The 19888-nt window shown below is 41.0% G+C and overlaps 1 protein-coding gene across 2 annotated transcripts; it reads right to left on the reverse strand.

Annotated features, from left to right (window-relative positions):
* Positions 1 to 1112: 1112 nt before the first annotated feature.
* LOC113070298 (peptidyl-prolyl cis-trans isomerase FKBP8-like) lies at positions 1113 to 19264 on the reverse strand. 2 transcript variants are annotated; one of them, XM_026243538.1, is made up of 9 exons: positions 19148 to 19264; positions 9392 to 9662; positions 9100 to 9269; positions 8853 to 8941; positions 7537 to 7757; positions 7273 to 7445; positions 7018 to 7095; positions 2981 to 3115; positions 1929 to 2015 (listed from the first exon to the last, which is right to left on the reverse strand). In XM_026243538.1, exons 2-9 carry the CDS (start codon positions 9648 to 9650, stop codon positions 1929 to 1931), a joined length of 1212 nt encoding a protein of 403 aa, XP_026099323.1. In that variant the 5' UTR covers positions 9651 to 9662; positions 19148 to 19264. The 2 variants fall into 2 exon arrangements, with proteins under 2 accessions (XP_026099324.1, XP_026099323.1); XM_026243539.1 differs by lacking the exon at positions 19148 to 19264 and having other exon boundaries at positions 1113 to 2015; positions 9392 to 9650.
* Positions 19265 to 19888: the final 624 nt, after the last annotated feature.

The following is a 19888-nucleotide window of genomic DNA, read 5'->3' on the forward strand; positions in this document are numbered from 1 at the left end:
GAGGGGGCGTGGCTTCGGGGGTAATCATGAGGGATGTCCAGCGACGGGAAGACTCATTTCCGAGAATCGGTTCTTTCGAGCAGTTGGTTTCACAGAACCGGTTCTGAAACGATTCAGCTGTGCTTTTACATTACTCTCTAAAAAGTCATATTCAGGAACATATTGCTGTTTATAACAACATTAGTGGTAAGACTGTTTATATTGTTTCGGTTCTGCCGTCATGACAAAACATTTTACTTAAACCCCAATTAAAATTACTTCATTCACAAGTGGAAAAGTTTGCTGTTATGGACGTTTAAAAACAAGTCGTGAACGTTTTTGGTAACATTTCTGCTATTTGTCGATTAGAAAATAACCTAATTTCTGCTTATTTAGCCATTTTAGTACTTTATGATTAACTTGAGATCCGCTCAGACCCGATTCAATCCAATTAGTGAACGAATCATTGCGAACCGTTTCACTGAAAAGATCCGACTCGATTCTCACGGATTGGACATCGCTTGATCGCTAGAAATGACCATAAATGACCGATGAATGGCGTCGTTACAACGCGTTGGCATTTTACAGTCTATGGGCATGATACGTTTATTTTTTATTTATTTTGAATATATTTTAATAATAAGGCGGACGTGAATGGTTTGAAATGTGTGATTTGACCATGTTTGGTGGTGTTGTCGTACACTGGAAAACTCTTGGCTGGGGGTGGGGAAGGTTTTGGACTGAACGCTTCTCACTCACAGAAATGCGTCAGAAAACGTCAATGTCTGGGGGGAGAAAGAAAAGAAAGAAAAAAAAACCTTGAATAGGGAATGCCCCACCAGACTCCAACGAAAGGGATGAGGTTTCGTCACATTATGCACTTTACATAGCCTACATTAACTATTTCATTCACAGAACGTCAATAGAGAATGTTTACACCGAAGCCGTTCGTCATAAACTAACAGTTCTAATGTATTATAACAGTGGCACGTGCAAGGAAGTTAATCTATTAACACGATTCACTTTTAATCGCCTTACAATCACGTTTCATTCCGAAAATGCAAATCTAGAATTCACACAGTAGCTCTGACATTTGAACATTTTCAAGAAATCACTTTTTTTTTTCAACCATATGAACAGAAAGTGCTAGAGTTTATTATAGGATATACAAAAGAACTTTAAAGGGAATGTTGAAAGTTACCAATAGTACAAACAGTTTTTTAATCAAAATGGGGAACTGAGACAATCAACTTAAAAACAACAACAACAAAAAAACTGACATGTCTGCTCATCCTAAATAAATAATTCAAACTAAATGCTGATAATTCTTGTAGGTCTGTATGACCTCCCTTGCAGTGTTTGGTCATGAAAATGAGAAACTCTGGGAACATTATTGAGGGACATCAGCGGATTCCAGTGATATTTTAGAGCCAACAAAGGAGAAGAAAGCTCAAAAACCAGTAAAGTACCACATCAGTGTAAGCACTTCTGAAATAGTGTTATCTTTCTTTAGCATCAGAACCTAAAGATGCCTGTTGATACTGCAGAAGAAAAAGCCTACAATCATATTCTTCAATGTTCACAAGCAAGTTTCAGTTCACCAAAATAAGATCACGAAACACATTGTTGAGTTCTGCAGCAAAACACGACTGTGTCCAGCAGCCCGAAGAGCATCATTCTGTACATCAATAAATTTATTAATTCTAACTAGGAAGTTTTCTGTACATAAATCGGAATTATTTAATATTTCTCACATCTATTCCTCCCCAGCTCATCTTTCATACATTGAAAGTACATTTAAAACCTCTACAGTGTGATGAAGGGCAACAGAACTACAACCATTTTATGTTCAATCACAATTTTTTATGAAGGTCGGTAAGGTGTTTGGGGGCTTGGCGTACTCGAGGTCTTCAGCACCACGTCTTCCATCTCGTCACGGTGAATTTGGGTTAGTTTCTAGCTGCGATGACGACTGATAAAGCTACACCGCCAATCGCCACGGCCGTCGCCCCAAAGAGCCACTTCCAGCTGAGACTCTGTAAAAAAGACAAAACTTGGTTAAACGAAATACTTCACCAAAAATGAAATCTCGTTATTTATTCACCCTCACATTGTTTTAAATCCATGTGGATTTGTACGGTATTTGTCAGAAGTCTTTTTATAGCTTTGTGGGATGAACAAACTCAAATGTAACTTATTAGCTGATCATTTCAGAATCAGAATCGTCAAAGATTCGTTCAGTCTGATTTGTGAACCAGATTCACTAGAAAAGAAATGGCTTTAGTGAATGATTTGCACAGGATACATTTTGAGGGGGAAAAAAACTTAAAAAAAAGTCAGAATTGTTCACTCGAGATCCACTCAGAATGATTCAGTCCAATTAGTGAATGATTCACTGTAAACCATTCGATTAGCTCAGACTCAGAAGAACAATTCTTTGATGAATCAGACCTTGCTGGAAATGATGGTGAAGGGGGAAAAAATGAGATGGGAGGAAAATGTATTATTTAGATTTATTAATTTTTCATGCCTCATGAATAATTTCAAACCTGTTGTGTTTTCTTCCCTTGTTAAGCAGCTGACTGAAATAATGTGATAATGTGTGTGCGAGGAAAAACTATATTTCAAAGCTTCTGGCTCAAAGTTTCTTATGGCCAATGCTATATTTTTGTGTAAACATTTGAATATTTTCAATCATGAATCTGACTGATCCAGTTCAATTCAAACTCAATATTCAATAAAAATTATAATATTAATTTTACTTTTATGTTTAGATTTATAAATAATAGTCATGTTTGAACTTGGAACAACATGAGGGAGATGAAACATTTTTATTCATTAATCACTTTTTGCTTTTAACCTTTAATAGGTTAAGGCATAAATGTGCACTTTGTCATCTGTAAAACCCACTTCCTGTTGAGAGTAAACACAGACATGGAACCTCATAAATAAACAGTGCATGGTGTTAAATAGTTGAAAAAGGGCCATTTCAATCTCTCACCCATGAGGACTTGGCATGGTGTTTCTGCACGTCGGCATTCGTCGGGTTACCCAACATCTTTTTATACATGGCCTGTTCGGCTCCTTTCTGCTCAGAGTGTTTCTTCACAAGCTTCGACAGCTCAGCGTGAATGGTCTGCCGAGGAAAGGACAGAGAGAGTGAAAAGTGTGTGTGTGTGTGTGTGTGTCTTCAGGCTGATGAAACTGTTGCTCACTGCCTCACACCAACACATTTAGGCAGCACCAAAAATGATTAAACATGACAGTGCTGTCAGAGATTGAGTGAAAGCAAGACATAAACCAATTCAAGATTAAAAACACATTCACTTGTTTTCCCATATCAGCTGCAATGCCGCAGAACACAGAAGCAGAAGTGAAAGCATCTTGTACTAATGAAACGTGTCTTTATTTAAGTCACACAAATATGCACGATCCTTGTTCTCTTATATGACCTCAAAATCTAAGCCCAGTTTTATTCTCTCCATACCTGAGTGAAGACGCTTAGATCTGCTTTAGTTTTAGCTGATCACTGGGCAGACAATATATGAGAACGCAAAAATGATTCATGATTCAATAGCGGAGTGTTGATCTTCAAATGAATCTAAATTGTTCAAATGGATTTTAGCGAATCAGTTCACGTAGACAGTTCGTTCAGAAGACAATTAATTTATTCATTTCGAGTCAGTATTACATACTTCAAGCAAGCTCGTAGAAGGATTCATTTCCAAACTGATTTGTTGAACAGTTGAGTGTGAATTGTTCAAGTGAATCTGAAGTCTTCATATTTGAGCAAATCAGTTCACTCAGTTTGTTTCAATGGAGTGGTTCAAGAAATAGTACATTGATTGAAGATTCATTTATGAACTGATCTGTTCAAGAGTTAAGTGTGAATCATCATTTAAGTGAATCTGAATCATTTATTCAGTTTGCTTCGATATGCTGGTTAAAAAAAAACAAAAAACAGTTCACCTTTTCATTTTCCATCAGAAATACATATTTCATATGATTTTGTAAAATGACTGATTTATGAACTGATTTGTTCAACAGTGGAATGTGAACAATTCAAGTGAATCAGAATCATTTCAATTTATTTTAGCAAATAAGTTTATTCCGTTGGCTTCAATGGACTGGTTCAAAAACAGTTCAATGATTAATTTCAGGACATCAGTACATATTTCAATTTATCCTCTAGAGGGTTTCATTTACAAACCAATTTGTTCAACAGTTGAGTGTGAATTGTTCAAACGAATCTCAATTGATCAGATTTGTTTCAGCAAATCAGTTCACTGTCGTTCTGAAGAACGATTCAAATACTGATTCACTCCTTATATGGTTACTTAAAATTAGTATGAAGAAACACTGCTAAATCAAAGTGTAACCTATAAACATCAAAATTTCAGTTACAAACATGAAGTTAAACAGTTTAAGGCTAACTAGATCAAACAGAGTGTCATTATTAATAATAAGTAAGAAGCGAGGGCTGTGAGTGGCATTTTGAATGTAAACTTTCAGGAGCGAGAGTCAAACTACACCATGGCAACCTGTTATTTAGTTTAATTACTGCTAATGTTTAATTACTGGCTAATGACTAAAACAAGAATGGTAAAGGCAAAGTGAAGAGATGGGATCAGATTGGATGAAGCAGTTCTGCATTGGAGCATCTTTAGAAATGGCAAGTGTGTGGTAGTGATGGCCGATTCGTGAACGAATCGTTCAATTTAACTGGTTCTTCTTAGTGAACCGGTTGAACCAGTTCACCAAATCGAACTGAATCGTTTGAAACGGTTCACGTCTCCAATAAGCATAAATCCACAAATTACTTAAGCTGTTAACTTTTTTAACGTGACTGACACTCCCTCTGAGTCAGAATAAACCAATATCCCGGGGTAATCCATTTACTCAAACAGTACACTGAATGAAATGCTGTGAAGACCGAACTGAAGATGAACACCGAGCCGAGCCAGATAATGAACAAACACGCCCACTGCTGGAGCAGTTCTCGTTCTCGAGTCAAGAACCGGTTGCTTCGGTGTTCGGATCACCAGTACACTCAACCGAGAATCGTTTCTGTCGGACGCGTCCGATTTGAGAACCGATGAACTGATGATATTGCGCATGCGTGTAATTTAATTTAAGTATTTTGTTAAACATCGGAAAGTGTGATAAAATAACTATATTTTATTTTGATTTTTTTATTATTATTTTTTTTAGATTAATGTTTCCAATCTGTATATTGTATATAATGTATAGGCCAAATGGGTTTTCAGGGACGTTGGACAATAATTAAGACTCTAAAGACTCTTATGTTTAATAGGAATAAGGGATGATTTATGAGATATCTGTACTGTATTTATAGTTAATGATGACATTCACAAATTGAGTTTGTAGTAAACAGAACATGAACACGAGTAAAGCAGCTGATGACACTGAACTGCAGCACGTGCCGAGCGATTCTCGTTCTCGAGTCAAGAACCGGTTGCATCGGTTTTCGGATCATCAGTACACTCAACCGAGAATCGTTTCTGTCGGACGCGTCCGAATTGAGAACCGATGAACTGATGATATTGCGCATGCGCGATTCAGCGTGAAGCCAACTGACTCACAGCAAGTCTGAACCGAAGGGATTCTTTTGGTGATTGATTCTGATTCTGTACTAGTAGTTATGAGCGGGTATTTCGAGGGCTTGGATGAAGGGCAATCTGGCGAAACGTAAGTTCATTTAATAACAAATACATCGCAATGGATTATGTTTAGTAAGTGGATCATGGTTTCTGCGCTGATGACACCTAATTTATTTACTTTATATCTTCAAGACTTAAATCCTCATATGCACATTATTGATGTTACTGTATTTAGGTGTTGTTGCAAAACTCAAATGAAAACTTTTCATGATTATGAGGTTTTAACTGACTAAAGTTATGATTACTGACTTTATACATTTGAATGTTTGATAGACGTGACGCCATTACGTCATCGCAAAATGACGTCATTACGTCAAGTGTGAAAGAACCGATTTTTTCAACCGGTTTATTGAATCGAAAAGAATCAGAAAAGAATCGAACTTCCCATCACTAGTGTGTGGAGGGGCCCAGCTACTGTATTTATAGACACGGAAAGAAATGCGATCCTAGGAGTTTTTGAACACTTCTGTCTGCAGTCTGACTGAATTTGAGAGTCTGCAGCACTACCTGCTGGTTATAATGGGGAATGCACATGATTCTGGGACCTTTTACACTAGTAGTTATTAATATATAGCAATGTTCAATACAGCATAATTTATCATAAAGTAATACAATAATTATAAGATTAACAAACTTAAAATAAATAGATACAAATTATTTCCTGACATGAAAATACAATATTTTTCAACAGATACCAATTTTCAATAAAAGACGAATGAAAAAAATAAAGATTAAATAATATATAAGACATAAAATAAAATAAAGATAAAATAAGAAACTAAAATAAACTAAGATATAAAAAAGATTTAAAAAAATGTTTGATAAAAGACATAAAATAAAGCCAAAAACTTAAATTAGATATAATACAAGATATATTTATTTAAATAAAGATCAAATGAAATATACAGATAAAATAAGAAAAAAATACAATAAGATTTAAATTAAAAAGGTACAAATTTTCAATAAAAGACCAATAATAAAAGATAAAATAGAATAAATAAATAAAAGATCTAAAATAAAAATAATATTTAAAAATAAAGAAAATCAGATAAACCAAAATTTTAAAATATTAAGATATAAAATAAAATGAGATAAAATACAGATATCTAAATAGAAGATACCAATTTTCATTAACAGACAAATATATTAAGTAAGATATTAAATAAATTAATATAAAATAAATTAAATAGTATACAATTAAGATAGAATAAAATAAAATGGAATATAAAATAAAATGGTTATTAACAGATGCCAATTTTCAATAAAACAATAATTCAAAATAAAGTAAGAAAAAATGTAAAAAGATGAAGATAAAAAAAAAAAAAAAAAATGAAATTCTAAATTTCACTTGTGGTACCTTATTACTTGGTTCCAACTTCAAGGCTCTTTTCAGTGTTTGAATGGCTTCAGCGAACTCGCCCTGCAGAGCCAGTACCTGTGGACACAAACACACGTCAGCACTTCTTCATCAACACATCTGAAGCTGTGAGTTCCTTCCTCTGCTGTGGTTGGAAACCTAAACGCCTTTCACTTTGTCCGAGACCAGGAGTGCATTACTATTTAATGAGATCGAGTGAAAACGATATGCATCTGAACCCAGGAGGAAACCAACCTTGCCTTTGCGGAACAGGGCTTTGACATTGTCCGGCTGGTGCTCCAGGACTGAGACGCAGGAGCGCAGTGCGGCTTCATAGTGGTCTAGTTTGAGTTGAGCAGCAGCCATGTTATTCAGACATTTCACCTTCATGTCCAAGAGCTCTTCCTCTTCTTGTTGACTGATGTCCACTAACGTAAAAGAGTAATATGATTGCAGACAAAACCACACCATGATTTATTAGGAAATAAACGGAATGAATCGTGCATGAAGCAGCATCACCTCTGAACGTGGCTTCAGTTATCTGTAGAGCGATTCCGTACGAGTTGATGGCGAAGGCATAGTCTGCGCGCTGGTAGTGGACATTCCCTCGCTCTCGCTTTCTGTTGGCCAGACTGATTCGCTCCGAGGGCGGCATGAGCTCCAGGTCTGGGGCGTCATCTGCAGACAACAGCTGCACCTCCAGGATGAGATCAGAACCAGGAGGAACCGCAGGAGCAGAGCTGACAGAGGAGACATGCAGACCATGTTTAACAGTCTCACACCTCTGCTCAAAAGGTTTTGAAAGAAGTCTCTTATGTTCACCAAGACTGCATTCATTAGATCGAAAATACAATAAAAACAGTAATATTGTGAAATATTATTACATTTTAAAATAATCGGTATCTATACGAATACATTTTTACAATGCGATTTAATTCCTGAGTTGCAAAGCTGAATTTTCCTCATAACTCCAGTGTCATATGATCCTTCAGAAATGATTATAATATGCTGCACAAGAAACATTTCTTATTATTATCAATGTTGAAAACAGTTGTGTTGCTTTATATTTTTGTGGAAACTGTAATAAAAACTTTTTGGGACTCTTTGATAGACAGAAAGTAAAAAATAATGGAAAGGGTAAAAAATTAAATGGAAATCTTTTCTAACATTCTAAATGTCTTTACTATGAATTTTGATGAACTGAATGTATCATTGATGAATAAAAGTATTTAAAAAGTTGTATCATATGTAATTATATAGAATTATGGTACTGAATATATAAATTGTATTTTCATTATCACACACACACACAAAAAAAAAAAATATATATATATATATATATAAAACATGAATTACAAACATATATTAACATATATTATAAATATTAATATAAAAGTATTCATTTCTTTCAAAATAATCTATCATATATGTAATTATACAGAATTATGGCACTAAATACATAAATGGTATTTGCTTTATTTTATGTGTGTATATATATATATATATATATATATATATATATATTATATAATATATATATATATATATATATATATATATATATAGATATAGATATATATATATTATATAATATATATATATATATATATATATATATATATATATATATATATATATATATATATATATATATATATATATATATATATATATATATAATTTATGATTATATATATATATATATATATATATAATATATATATATATATATATATATAATTTTTTTTTTTTCATTTTTTTTTTATTGAATGTGTGTGTGTAATATTAACCTTTAAAACTTTTCCATAAAAACGAATACATATTTTGAATCTAACCTGCCAAGTGCACCGTATGCATATTTAGCACCTGCTTCAATCAACGCCTTTTCACCCATTTCCATCAGCTGTACAGTAAGATCCAGCGCCTGATTATAATAGGAACAACAAAACATAACGTTTTTAATCATTTATTTTTAGAAAACAAGTGAGGCTCCTGAAAATGTAAAGCATAAATAAAAAATATAGTAGAGAATTCAATAAAAATAAAATGTTTATAATATAATATAATATAATACAATAATACCTGGAGGACGTCCCCATCACCAAGTGTGAAGGATAAGTTTGGCAGCTCTTCTACCACAGTTCCATCAGTAAGAGTGGTTTTAAGATGAATTGTCACATTTTGGCCTCTCTGGGGTCTGCTCTCTGGACCGGCTCCGGCTTCCACCACTTTCTTTCTAAGCTGCCCATTTCCTGTATTTTCAAGAAGAAAATATTTGATATGCTAAAAATCACCATCACACTTTGTTGTTAATCTCTAGCATTTAAAGAATTAACGCTGCCACAATGACGACAAAATTGTGTAAGAAATGTACCTAAAATATCCTGCCACTCTTCCAGCTCTGTAGCAGGAGTTTGATCTGCTTTTGTAGTGTCTTTAGTGGCACTGTCTTTCTTCTTTCCTCCACCTGCGTCTTCTAAAGGCGGGAGGTCATCGTCTACGTCGTCTTCCACATCATCCAGCATTGTAAAGTCTTCCCCACTATCCAGCAGCGAGGCACGTCCAGATTTCTCACCAGATGGTGCCACCTCCAGGTTATCAGCAGAGCCGTTCACGATCTCACCGTCGGCCATCTGGACGCAAATCTAAAGGAGCGAAAACAAGTCTCCTTAAAAGAACAGTCCACCCCAAAATAAAAACAGAACAAGTACTCACCCTGAGGATATTCTAAAAGTAGATGAGTTTGTTTCTTCATCAAATTTGGAAAAATTCAGCATTGCGTCACTTTCTCACTAATGGATCCTCTGCAGTGAATGGGTGCCGTCAGAATGGGAGTCCAAACAGCTGATAAAAACAGCTGGATTTGTTTCTCACAAACATGCAGCTTTTCACTTCACTAGACATTAAAGGTGCTGTAGGGAACTTTTGTAAAAAAAATATTTTTTACATATTTGCAGAAATTCATGCGCTCCCGGTAAAAATTAACCAATCAGAGCTGCGGTCCGTAACTTTGTTTGTGTTCAAAATGTAGAAAAATTAACATAATAAGCGAGTACACCATGAATCCATTTTCCAAACCGTGTTTTTAGCTTGTCCTGAATCACTAGGGTGCACCTATAATAAGTGTTTATATTCGGACTATTTTAGATTGCTTCGGGAGTACCGCGGCGGAGTAACCCAGTACCTTTGTGGTTCTTCATAGACATTAGGGCTGCTCCGATCACTATCGGCCGATCGTTAATGCGCATCTCGTCAGTAAAGCCGGTTTTTTTAATCAGCCGTTAATTCCATCAGGTGCGTGATTTCACATAGAGCAGCTGTTACTACACAGAGCCGTTGTTAACTGAGAAGATGCGCCAATAAGCGCTGAAAATTAACGTGATTTGCGCATCTTCTCTATTAAAAATGGCTCTGTGTAGTAACAGATGCTCTGTGTAATCACGCACCTGAGGGAATTTACCGATGATTAGAGAACCGGCTTTACTGACGAGCTGTGCATTAATGATCGGCCGATCGTGATCGGAGCAGCCCTAATAGACATAAACAGAGAGAAGTAATTACGGCTACAATGTTCTTCCGCAAGACGCAAGCAGTTCTGTTTATTAACCGCTAGAGCGTCAAAAGTTCCCTACTGCAGCTTTAATTGATGGACTGGATTCGTGTGGATTACTGTGATGTTGTTATCAGCTGTTTGGACTCTAATTGTGACGGCACCCATTCACTGCAGAGGAGCCAATGATGAGCAACTGATGTATTGTTAAATTTCTCCAAATCTGTTCTGATGAAGAAATGAACTCATCTTAACTCAAAATGAGTAGTGACCATTTAACGACCAAGCTTCAAAAAGGAGAAGCAGCAGAATAAAGTTTCATTGTATGGAAAAGAGCAGCTTGGACATTCTGCTAAACATCTGCTGATGTGTTTCACACACACACACACACACACACACACACACACACACACACTCACTAGTAAAACACTTTAAGATGAGCTCAAACTGTGTCTTTAACAAAAATCCTTAGCAAGAAGCTCAGCCTGCGACATGCATAAAGTGAAAATCTAGAATAAGTTCACGTTATTCGCCAATTCACTAGTTCATGCTTACATATAATTAGCTGAGGTATGGTATGCGTATTTGGCGTGCTGTCCGGGGAAGGGCTCCGAGCTCGGGAATTGCCCGAAGCTAGAGTACCCCCCCTTCCCCGTATATTGTAAAGTGAACTTGAAGTGAGGAGATGGGGTGGAGGAGGGATGCTGATAAACCGTCAATGGATAGAGGTAAGTCAGCGATATTTATACTGTGGGATTGATTACTTGATTGTGGTCCACCTGTGATGATTAGGCTAAGTATCTGACGCGCTCCTCCCGAATCTTCATAGATAATTACATTTCACTAGTTCACGCTTACATATAATTAGCTGAGGTATGGTATGCGTATTTGGCGTGCTGTCCGGGGAAGGGCTCCGAGCTCGGGAATTGCCCGAAGCTAGAGTACCCCCCAAAAGGCAAATGTACAGGAGGACAGCCGCCAGTTTAAAGAATGCCCCCCAAAAAGCAGAGTACTGGCGGGGGCTGATTTGGTTATCTCGTTGGCAGGCTGGAAGGGCCTACGTACTCCGGAGGGAGCGACTTGGGCGTTGAGAGAGTAGGCCCTACCAGCTGCAGCTAGTGAACTACGTGGTTGTTGGCGCCCGGTCGGTAGGGCTCGGCCGATGCTCAACTGGAGTTTTTTGGCGTTGGATCGGTGAGCCCTGCCGGCCGATGAGGAGGAGCGGCGTGGTTGTGGTGCCCGACCGGGAGGACCCGAGTTGCCTCGACCGGAATAGGTCACGGTGTCGGCGTACGGGCCCTACTGGCTGATAGCCCCTGCTATTCAGTGGGTTAAGGGCCTAACGCTGACCGAGAGGGCCCATGAAGCCTCCGACAGGAGATTGAGACTCAGGATGACGGACGTCTGGGTCCTCTCGGTTAGGCAGATAAAAAGCTTTTGGGCCAGCCGACAAGGAGGACTCTGGCAACATCCGAAGGGAGATCCCGACTCACGGCATCGGCTGGATGAGATTCGCTTGCGGCTGGCAAGCATAGGCCCGTCCGGGAGACTCTCGCCAGACGTCTGAAGGGAGCGCACGCGACAGACGGGTAAGCCTCGGCGGACGGGGAGGGTTGGAAAGGAAAACCCGACTGGGAGGACTCTCGCAGCATCCGATGGGGCCTCAAACTCAGAACATCGAACGGGTAAGCCTCGCCAGACGGGGTTAAAAGATGTGAGAGTAGCTGAGGGTAGCTTTTTTTTTTTTTTTTTTTTTTTTTTTTTTGCAGGATTTGGCGAGAGGACGAGACTCATGGCGTCGGACGGTTAAGCCTCGCCTACTGTCAAATGGAAAGGTAAGTTGTGTGGCCGAGAGACTGTTGCCGACGTTCGAAGGGAGCACACACATCGAACGGGTAAGCCTCGCCGACCGTAGGGTGGAAACGTAAAGCAAGTCTGACCAGGAGGCTCTCGCCAGCGTCCGAAGGGAGCACACACATCGAACGGGTAAGCCTCGCTGACCATAGAAAAGGAAAAGGTAAGGTTGTCTAACCGGGAGGCTCTCGCCGGCGTCCGAAGGGAGCACGCGCATCGAACGGGTAAGCCTCTCCGGATGGCGGACAGAAAAGGTAACGATAGGTGGCCAGGAGGCTCTTGCCAGCGTCCGGCGGGGACGAACTGGGTGAGCCTCGCAGGCCGTAGGTTAGAAAAGGTAAGTTTGCGTGGTCGTTAGGCTGTCGTCGGCGTTTAAGGGAGTTTGCTACTCCTGGCAAGAGACGGTTTAGCCTTGGTGACCATAGGGAGGAAAGAGAGTTATTGTGTGTTAGGTACTTGCAGCATTTAAGCAGCTTGCTTGTAGGTTAGTAACCTGAAACACACAGTAGGGTCGTGGTTGGCTGGCCAGGAGGCTGTCGCCGGCGTCCGATGGGAGCACTCGCATCGGACGGGTAAGCCTCGCTGGCCAAGGGTGGAAAAGGTCAGGTTGTCTAGCCAGGAGTCTCGGACCGACGTCCGATAGGAGCTTAGCTCCAGGAATCGAACGGGTAAACCTCTCTGGCTGAAGGACGGAAAAGGTTGTCCGGCCGGGAGGCTCTTACCTTCGTCCGACAGGAGCTTAGCTCCCGGATAGAACGGTTAAGCCTCGCTGGCCAAAGGACGGAAAAGGTAAGGTTGTCTAGCCGGGAAGCTCTCGCCTACGTTCAATGGGAGCCTTGACTTTGGGCGGGTAAACTTCTCCGTACGAAAGACAGAAATGGAAAAGCAGGTAGCCGGGGGCTTTCACCTACGTCCGAAGGGAGTGTGAGCTCCTGGCAACGAACGGGTAAGCCTTGTTGGCCGCAGAATGGAAAAGGTGAGGTTGTCTGGCCGGGAGGCTCTCGTCGGCATCCGAAGGGAGCTCGTGCTCCTGTCATCGAAGAGAGAAGCCTCGCTGGTCATAGGATAGAAAAGGTTTAGGTTATTTGGCCGGGAGTGTGCGGCTGGAGTCGGCGGAATAATAGGAATTTTTTTTTTTTTTTTTTTTTTTTTTTTTTTTTTATTTATGGCCGATGAGGGTTTGGTGGGCTTTCTTAATGTGAAACTGGTTTATTCTGATGTAGCTTTGGTATGCTTCTGAGGACCATCTTCCTAGAGTTTGGATTTGTTGGTTGGAGAGGCCTTTTTGTGCAGCTGAAGTTGCTGCCCCGATGCGGAATGAATGGGTGGAGAAATTGTTCGCTGGGATGCCTGATAATTGCAGGACGCATTTGAGGTGTTTTTGGAACCAGAAGCGAGTGACTGGTTTTTTGGACTCGTCGGTGAATAGGGGTTCGTGTGGGGATTTTGCCTGGGAATTTCTAAGGTGTAAAAAGGCGAGGACCGATTGGTAAGGCTGGATTGGGGCGGGGAGATTGAAGATGTATATGAAATGGCCTTTGTTGGTTTGGTCTGTTTTGCTTTGTTTGATTAAATAAGCGATTGTTTCGTCATCTAGTATGGTTAGGTCTGACACGGTGGGGTTGATTTTAGGATTAAATTTGGAAGAGATCGTAAGCTCCGAGCACCTGAGAAAACCGAAAAAGGCAAGGATGAACATGGCGTCGAGCGTGCGGGCAATGCTGAGGGGTTGGTAATTTGTGCGGAGGGTGTGGATACATTTTGTGAGGATATCTAGCGTTATGGGTTTTCTGGTGTCTGGATGGGTGGGCTGGGATCGCTGGATCCCTTTGATTAGGAGGGAGGTTTGTGAATTATTTATTTCGGGTGAAGGAGCGCCGGTCATTAGTTTGTGAAAAAACTGGACTCCGCTCAGGTAGCTTTTAATAGATCCGACTTGGAGACCCTTGGTGCCATTGAGGAACGAAATGAAAGAGGTGATGGAGAGTAGAGAAAAATCTGGGAAAGGGATGTTATAGGTGAGGTGAAATGACTTAAAGCACCTCCATGCAGTCACGTATGACTGGAGGGTTCTGGGAGAGACTGCTTGGAGAATATAGTCCAGTGATGCTTCGAGGAGTGGTTTTAGAGGGTGAGTTACGGAAATATTAATTCTGAATAGTGAGGAACCGGAGTGGGGAATTGGTCCGCCTCTGGAGCCAGCGTCCTGAATTTCTGAAACAGAAAACGAGACAGGGATCGATTTGGTTTTCTGTACCTGGGACGTGCTTTGCGCTAATTATGAATTGGTCGCATGCTGCGATCCATATAAGGCGTCTAAGGAGAGGCATGAGGGCGGGGGAGTGAGAACGGCCTTTGTTTATGCACTGAACTACGGCTTCGTTGTCGCAGTGCACTAAAATGCTTTTAGTTGTCCATTCATTGCCCCACAGGAAGGCTGCTACTACGAGGGGATAGAGCTCGAAAAGAGCTGAGGACTGGGTCGAGTCCTGCATCTGGGGGGCCATGTGGACGCGAACCAACGGCCTTGGTAGAAACCTCCGAAACCAATTGAGGGAGCCGCGTCTGTAAACAGCTGCAAGTCGATGGGAGACGAGATTAAATTGTTGTAAAAAAAAGAAAGCCCGTTCCATTGTCTAAGGAACAGGATCCATAATTTAAGTTCGTCGCGGCATGCATGGGTTAGGGGGATGAGGTCCTCGAGCGCGTGAACTGATGATGCGAGTGTTAGAAGGTGCGCGATGAATGGGCGTCCTTGTGGAATTATGCGCATGGCGAAATTTAAATGCCCGAGCAGGGAAAGAAGTTCGCGTTTAGAACAACAAGGGCTGTCGAGGAGGGTGGATGAGACGAGAATTATTCTATCAATCTTTTCCTTTGGCAGGGAGAGCTGAAATTTAGCTGAGTCGAGGTAGATGCCGAGGAACTCTATGGTTGTGGCAGGACCCATGGTTTTTTCCTGAGCGATGGGAATCCCGAGCTCGGAAAAGACTTTTTGGACGGTGAGGATATGGGCGGCTGGGATAGCCTTGGGCGATGAAATGACCAGGAAGTCATCTAAGAGATGGATAATATGTGGGATTGCGTAATTGTTGGAAAGGATCCAGCAAACGGCTTCTGATAGCATATCAAAAATTTTGGGGCTGCTTTTGCATCCGAAGGTTAACCGGACGGCGAAATAGTATTTCTCGAGCCATCGTATCCCGAACAGGTGCCAAAAATCCGGATGGATGGGCATCACTTTGAAAGCAGAAGTGATGTCTATTTTTGCTAACCAGGCTCCTCGGCCCGCGATTTTAATCAGTTCGACTGCCTGATCTATGTCTTGGTATTTGAGTGAAAATTCGTCGAGGGGTATCAAGCTATTGATGCTCGGGACTGTAGAATTATGCGGAGATGACAGGTCTACTATTAGGCGTTTCTTACCAGAAAATTTCCTCGTAGCCACTCCGATTGGGCTGACTCTGAACGTTTTGAAGGGGGGGGTATTGAAGGGCCCGATCATGAAGCCTGACTCGACTTCTTTTTTGATGAGGTTAGCTACTATATCGGGCTCTGCGAGGGCGGATTGGAGATTACGGCAGACGGTGTTTTGGGTAAGCTCGCAAACGACGCCCGGGTTAAAACCGTGTTTGAGGCCAGACAGGAGATAATTAGTAAATTCTTTGTCGGGATGGTGTGCTAGTTCAATGGTCATGCGAAAAATATTCACAGGAGTCGATAGGTAATTTTTAGATTTTTTATTTACGGCTTTATGCACGGGGCAAACTATGCGTGCATGAGCACCGCCACAGAACTTGCAGGAGTGTAGATAGCGGCAATGCTGTCTGATGCATTTCCCGTTGTTGAAGGCGATACATTGCTGGGTGCTTTCTTCTCCTGGTTGGGCTAGGCGTGAGTTTGCTGCGGTAACTGATTTTGGGACATAACTGGTGGATTTTGCCGGGGGAGTAAGAGAGTGTTGGGTTGCGTCCGGGTTTATTTGTGGGCAGGTTGTGGTGGAGTGAGCCACGGACCTGCAGATTGCGCACGAAATGCTCCTACAGCCTAGGAATACGCGACTGTGCAAGTCGGAGTCGATCGCTCCCCAGTAAGGGCACTGGTTCCACTGAGCTATTCGGATGGCACATTTAGCGGAAAAAAGCTTGTGGTAGGTGTAGAAGTGCCCCCCTCCGTAGGACAGCGCGAGTTCGGCTATTATAGATAAATAATCGTTTAGTTCGCGTCGCCTGTGGGGGAAGGCTGAGCAGATTATCTCGGTGTAGCGGTTGAATGCGATGGTGAATTCGGAGAAGGAGAGAAGTCGAGATGAAAGGGGATTTGGATTTTTTTTAGCGTGACTGAGAAGTCCCCGCAGTCTATTTGGCGGTTTGAATCGGATGTGGGCAGGAGAGAAAGGAGAGACGAGAGATCTACATCCGCACCTGCTAATATCTGTGCCCGAATGCTGTGGGTCACTTGGGGAGGTTCGAGGGCGACAGCGTTTGATGGGATGGGCATTGGTGTAGCAGTGAAGAGTGAATGGGGGGATTTCGCTTGGAGGAGGGTGGTGGCGACAACTGGGGGCGGAGCTGTGTTTGGCAGCGATTGCAGCCAAGCGCTTGCTTGAGCCGCGGGCCCGGAGTTTGAGGCCGCGGGTTGCGGGGCTGGGTTGGGCGGCCAGTATGGCCAGGCAGTTGCTTGGGCCGCGGGCCCGAAGCTGGGATGGGCTAAAGTCGGGGCTGTGTAAGGCGGCCAGTTCGGCCAAACGTTAGCATGAGCGGCGGGCTCGGAGCTCGGCAGAGCGGGAGGCGGGGCATTGTGTGACAGCCAGTTCGACCAGGCGCTAGCTTGGACCGCGGGCGCGAAGCTGGAGGAAGCGGGAGGCGGCGCTGTATGTGGCGAACTGTTCGGCCAAGCGCTTGCCTGGGCTGCGGTGTTGGTATAGAAAGTTCCGTATGGAGGGGCTGCGATGGGTGGAGGAGGCGGCCAGGAGCCTCCTTGGGCTTCGGCGCCCTGAGCTGTTGGAGTTGGAGCCGCGGAAGGAGGCTGAGCTCCGGGCGACATAGCGAGCGCCCTTGCGGTTGGAACCGGGGCGCGGCCTAGGCTTGCTGAAGGCCTCTTGCTACGGCTTGATAGCCGCTGCGAGCTAGGCCTAGCGGCGGAGAATGGTGGAGTGCTTTGAGGCGAATTCTGAGGTACTCCTTTCTTTTGCCGTTTCTTTGGTACGGGGGTAGACTGGGGAGAAATGTTATTATTTAGATTTTTTGTATACAAGTCATACAGTTCGGATTTGTTTAACTTGCTTGATGGTGTGATGTCGTTTTTGGACAGGGCCTGCCTCAGACTCGACACCGTCCATTTGTCGATTGGCGGAATCGTATGCCTGGCCGAGCGGTAGGAGGACGCGGGGGAGTCGGCCGCGGTTCTCGCCGGAGGCGGCGAAGGTAGGCCTAGGCGTCTTGGGAGGCGAGTAGCTGCTCGCGCCGTACCGCGCCCGCGGGTTGGAGCCTGGGGCTCGATTTGGTTGCCACGCCGGGAAGGGGTGGCTTTGGAGCCGGCTGGCTGCGGTGATGGGGCTGGGGAAGAGCTGGATGAGTTTTCTGACGAGGAATCTCGGTTTTGGGACATGGTGCATGCGGACCAAAATGCTGATAAACCGTCAATGGATAGAGGTAAGTCAGCGATATTTATACTGTGGGATTGATTACTTGATTGTGGTCCACCTGTGATGATTAGGCTAAGTATCTGACGCGCTCCTCCCGAATCTTCATAGATAATTACATTAATAATAATTCGTTAGAGGGTTGAAATTGGGCACAACAAATGATCATTTAAATAATTTTAAAAAACAATTACCACCGTAAAATTGCATAATACCCCTGAAAAACTGAATCTTTGGAAAAATACCATGGTACTGAATGATTGCCATATCGATATTGTATTTACATAATAATCCAAATATTCAACGTGCAAAACTAACATGGTATTACCAAAGTACTTTTTGGAAAAAGAAAACCAAGTAATCATAGCATAAGCAAAAAAAAAATATATATATATATTATTATTATTATAAAAATGATCGAATTAATCGTTTAAATTAAATTATATTTTAATTTCCATCGTATAAAGTATGAATAAGCTAACATAACCTTAACCTTATAGCGTTATGGAACGGAATAATTCTCATATTTACAATTTTAATATGGTTTATATGACACTTGGTTTAAAAGTAACGTTACTCGCGACATTACCGTAATAAACCTTAATAAGAAATTATTAAAAAAACCTTGCCACATTACCACAGTAACATTTAACTTTTATTTTATTTTTTCGAAAACAAACTCTAATTGTCCTAGAATAAGATAAAAATGTAAATATAAAAACATACATTTAAATAAAATTATTTTAATCTGCAACTTTTATATATGTGTTGTAAATTAAATAGATTCAGACTCAACACAGCAGTGCATCATTTATTTAATGAATTATCTTGAATTTAATTATGAGTGGGAGAGTATGCATTACCGATATGATTTATATATATATAAAAAATAAAAAAAACAACACGGCGATCATTTGCAGAAATGACCGCATTTCCAGAACATTCCAGCAACTTTGACAACGTGGTCGCGCCACAACTTCCTCTGCTTCACACAGCGTGCCTAAACAACTCTCGCGTAACGCTCTATGTGCACTGAATGCTTTTAAAGTGTGCAGAAAATAAAATGACATGAAAATACTTACCTCGCTGGGAGAAGAAACCTGCACGGAGCTGCGCAGCAACAACTTTGACAACAAAACACGATCAATCTGTGCAGCTTCCGGGTAAAGTTCAACGGTCAATCCCGTACAAGTACAAAATAAAAGTCACAAAGTCAAGGTCGTTGCTACGGCTGCAGGGGACTTTTATATGAAATGTTTAAGTTAGTTTAAAAAACATATAAATGCATATTATACGGTTATTTTTTACTAAAATTGCCACTTATTAGAATTAAAAATTATAATTTAATATTTATGTTTTATATTATTTTTAATATACCTAAACATAGATCTACAATTAAAATAAACGTAATTAATTTTAAGTTATATAAATATTTATCGTATTGTATAATTATTTAGTTTGTTATTATATGGCATCTGGGTTGCTCTCAAATTATTTCATTTAAAAAACAAAACCGGAACACATAAAAAATATCAAATTACATTTATTATTGATTCACTCATTTCTTTTTGATAAGCAAATTTTCTTCTGTTTTTGTTGTTGTTCAGTCTAAAGAAACTTTACAATATAAAGAAACATACAAAGGACATATTTAGCTACACAAGACACCTATGGCCCTAGAACAAAGATCTGAGCTACCCTACTATGAAATACAAAGCAAACCCAATGAGACAGACTGCTTCATATTAAATATTGTCATGTCGCAAGAAAAGATTACAGGAGGAATTTATGTCATTCCTTACCATGATCCTTCCTGCTCCAAA

This window comes from Carassius auratus, unplaced genomic scaffold, assembly GCF_003368295.1.
Source record: "Carassius auratus strain Wakin unplaced genomic scaffold, ASM336829v1 scaf_tig00003710, whole genome shotgun sequence".
NCBI lineage: Eukaryota > Metazoa > Chordata > Actinopteri > Cypriniformes > Cyprinidae > Carassius > Carassius auratus.

Excerpts from the sequence above, each read along its gene's own strand:
- LOC113070298 (XM_026243539.1), bottom strand. The coding sequence starts at position 9,650 with ATGGCCGACGGTGAGATCGTGAACGGCTCTGCTGATAACCTGGAGGTG. Across the intron at positions 7,446-7,536 it reads AACTGAAGCCACGTTCAGAG|TGGACATCAGTCAACAAGAA; the intron begins GTGATGCTGCTT and ends CTTTTACGTTAG. Across the intron at positions 7,096-7,272 it reads CCCTGTTCCGCAAAGGCAAG|GTACTGGCTCTGCAGGGCGA; the intron begins GTTGGTTTCCTC and ends TTGTGTCCACAG.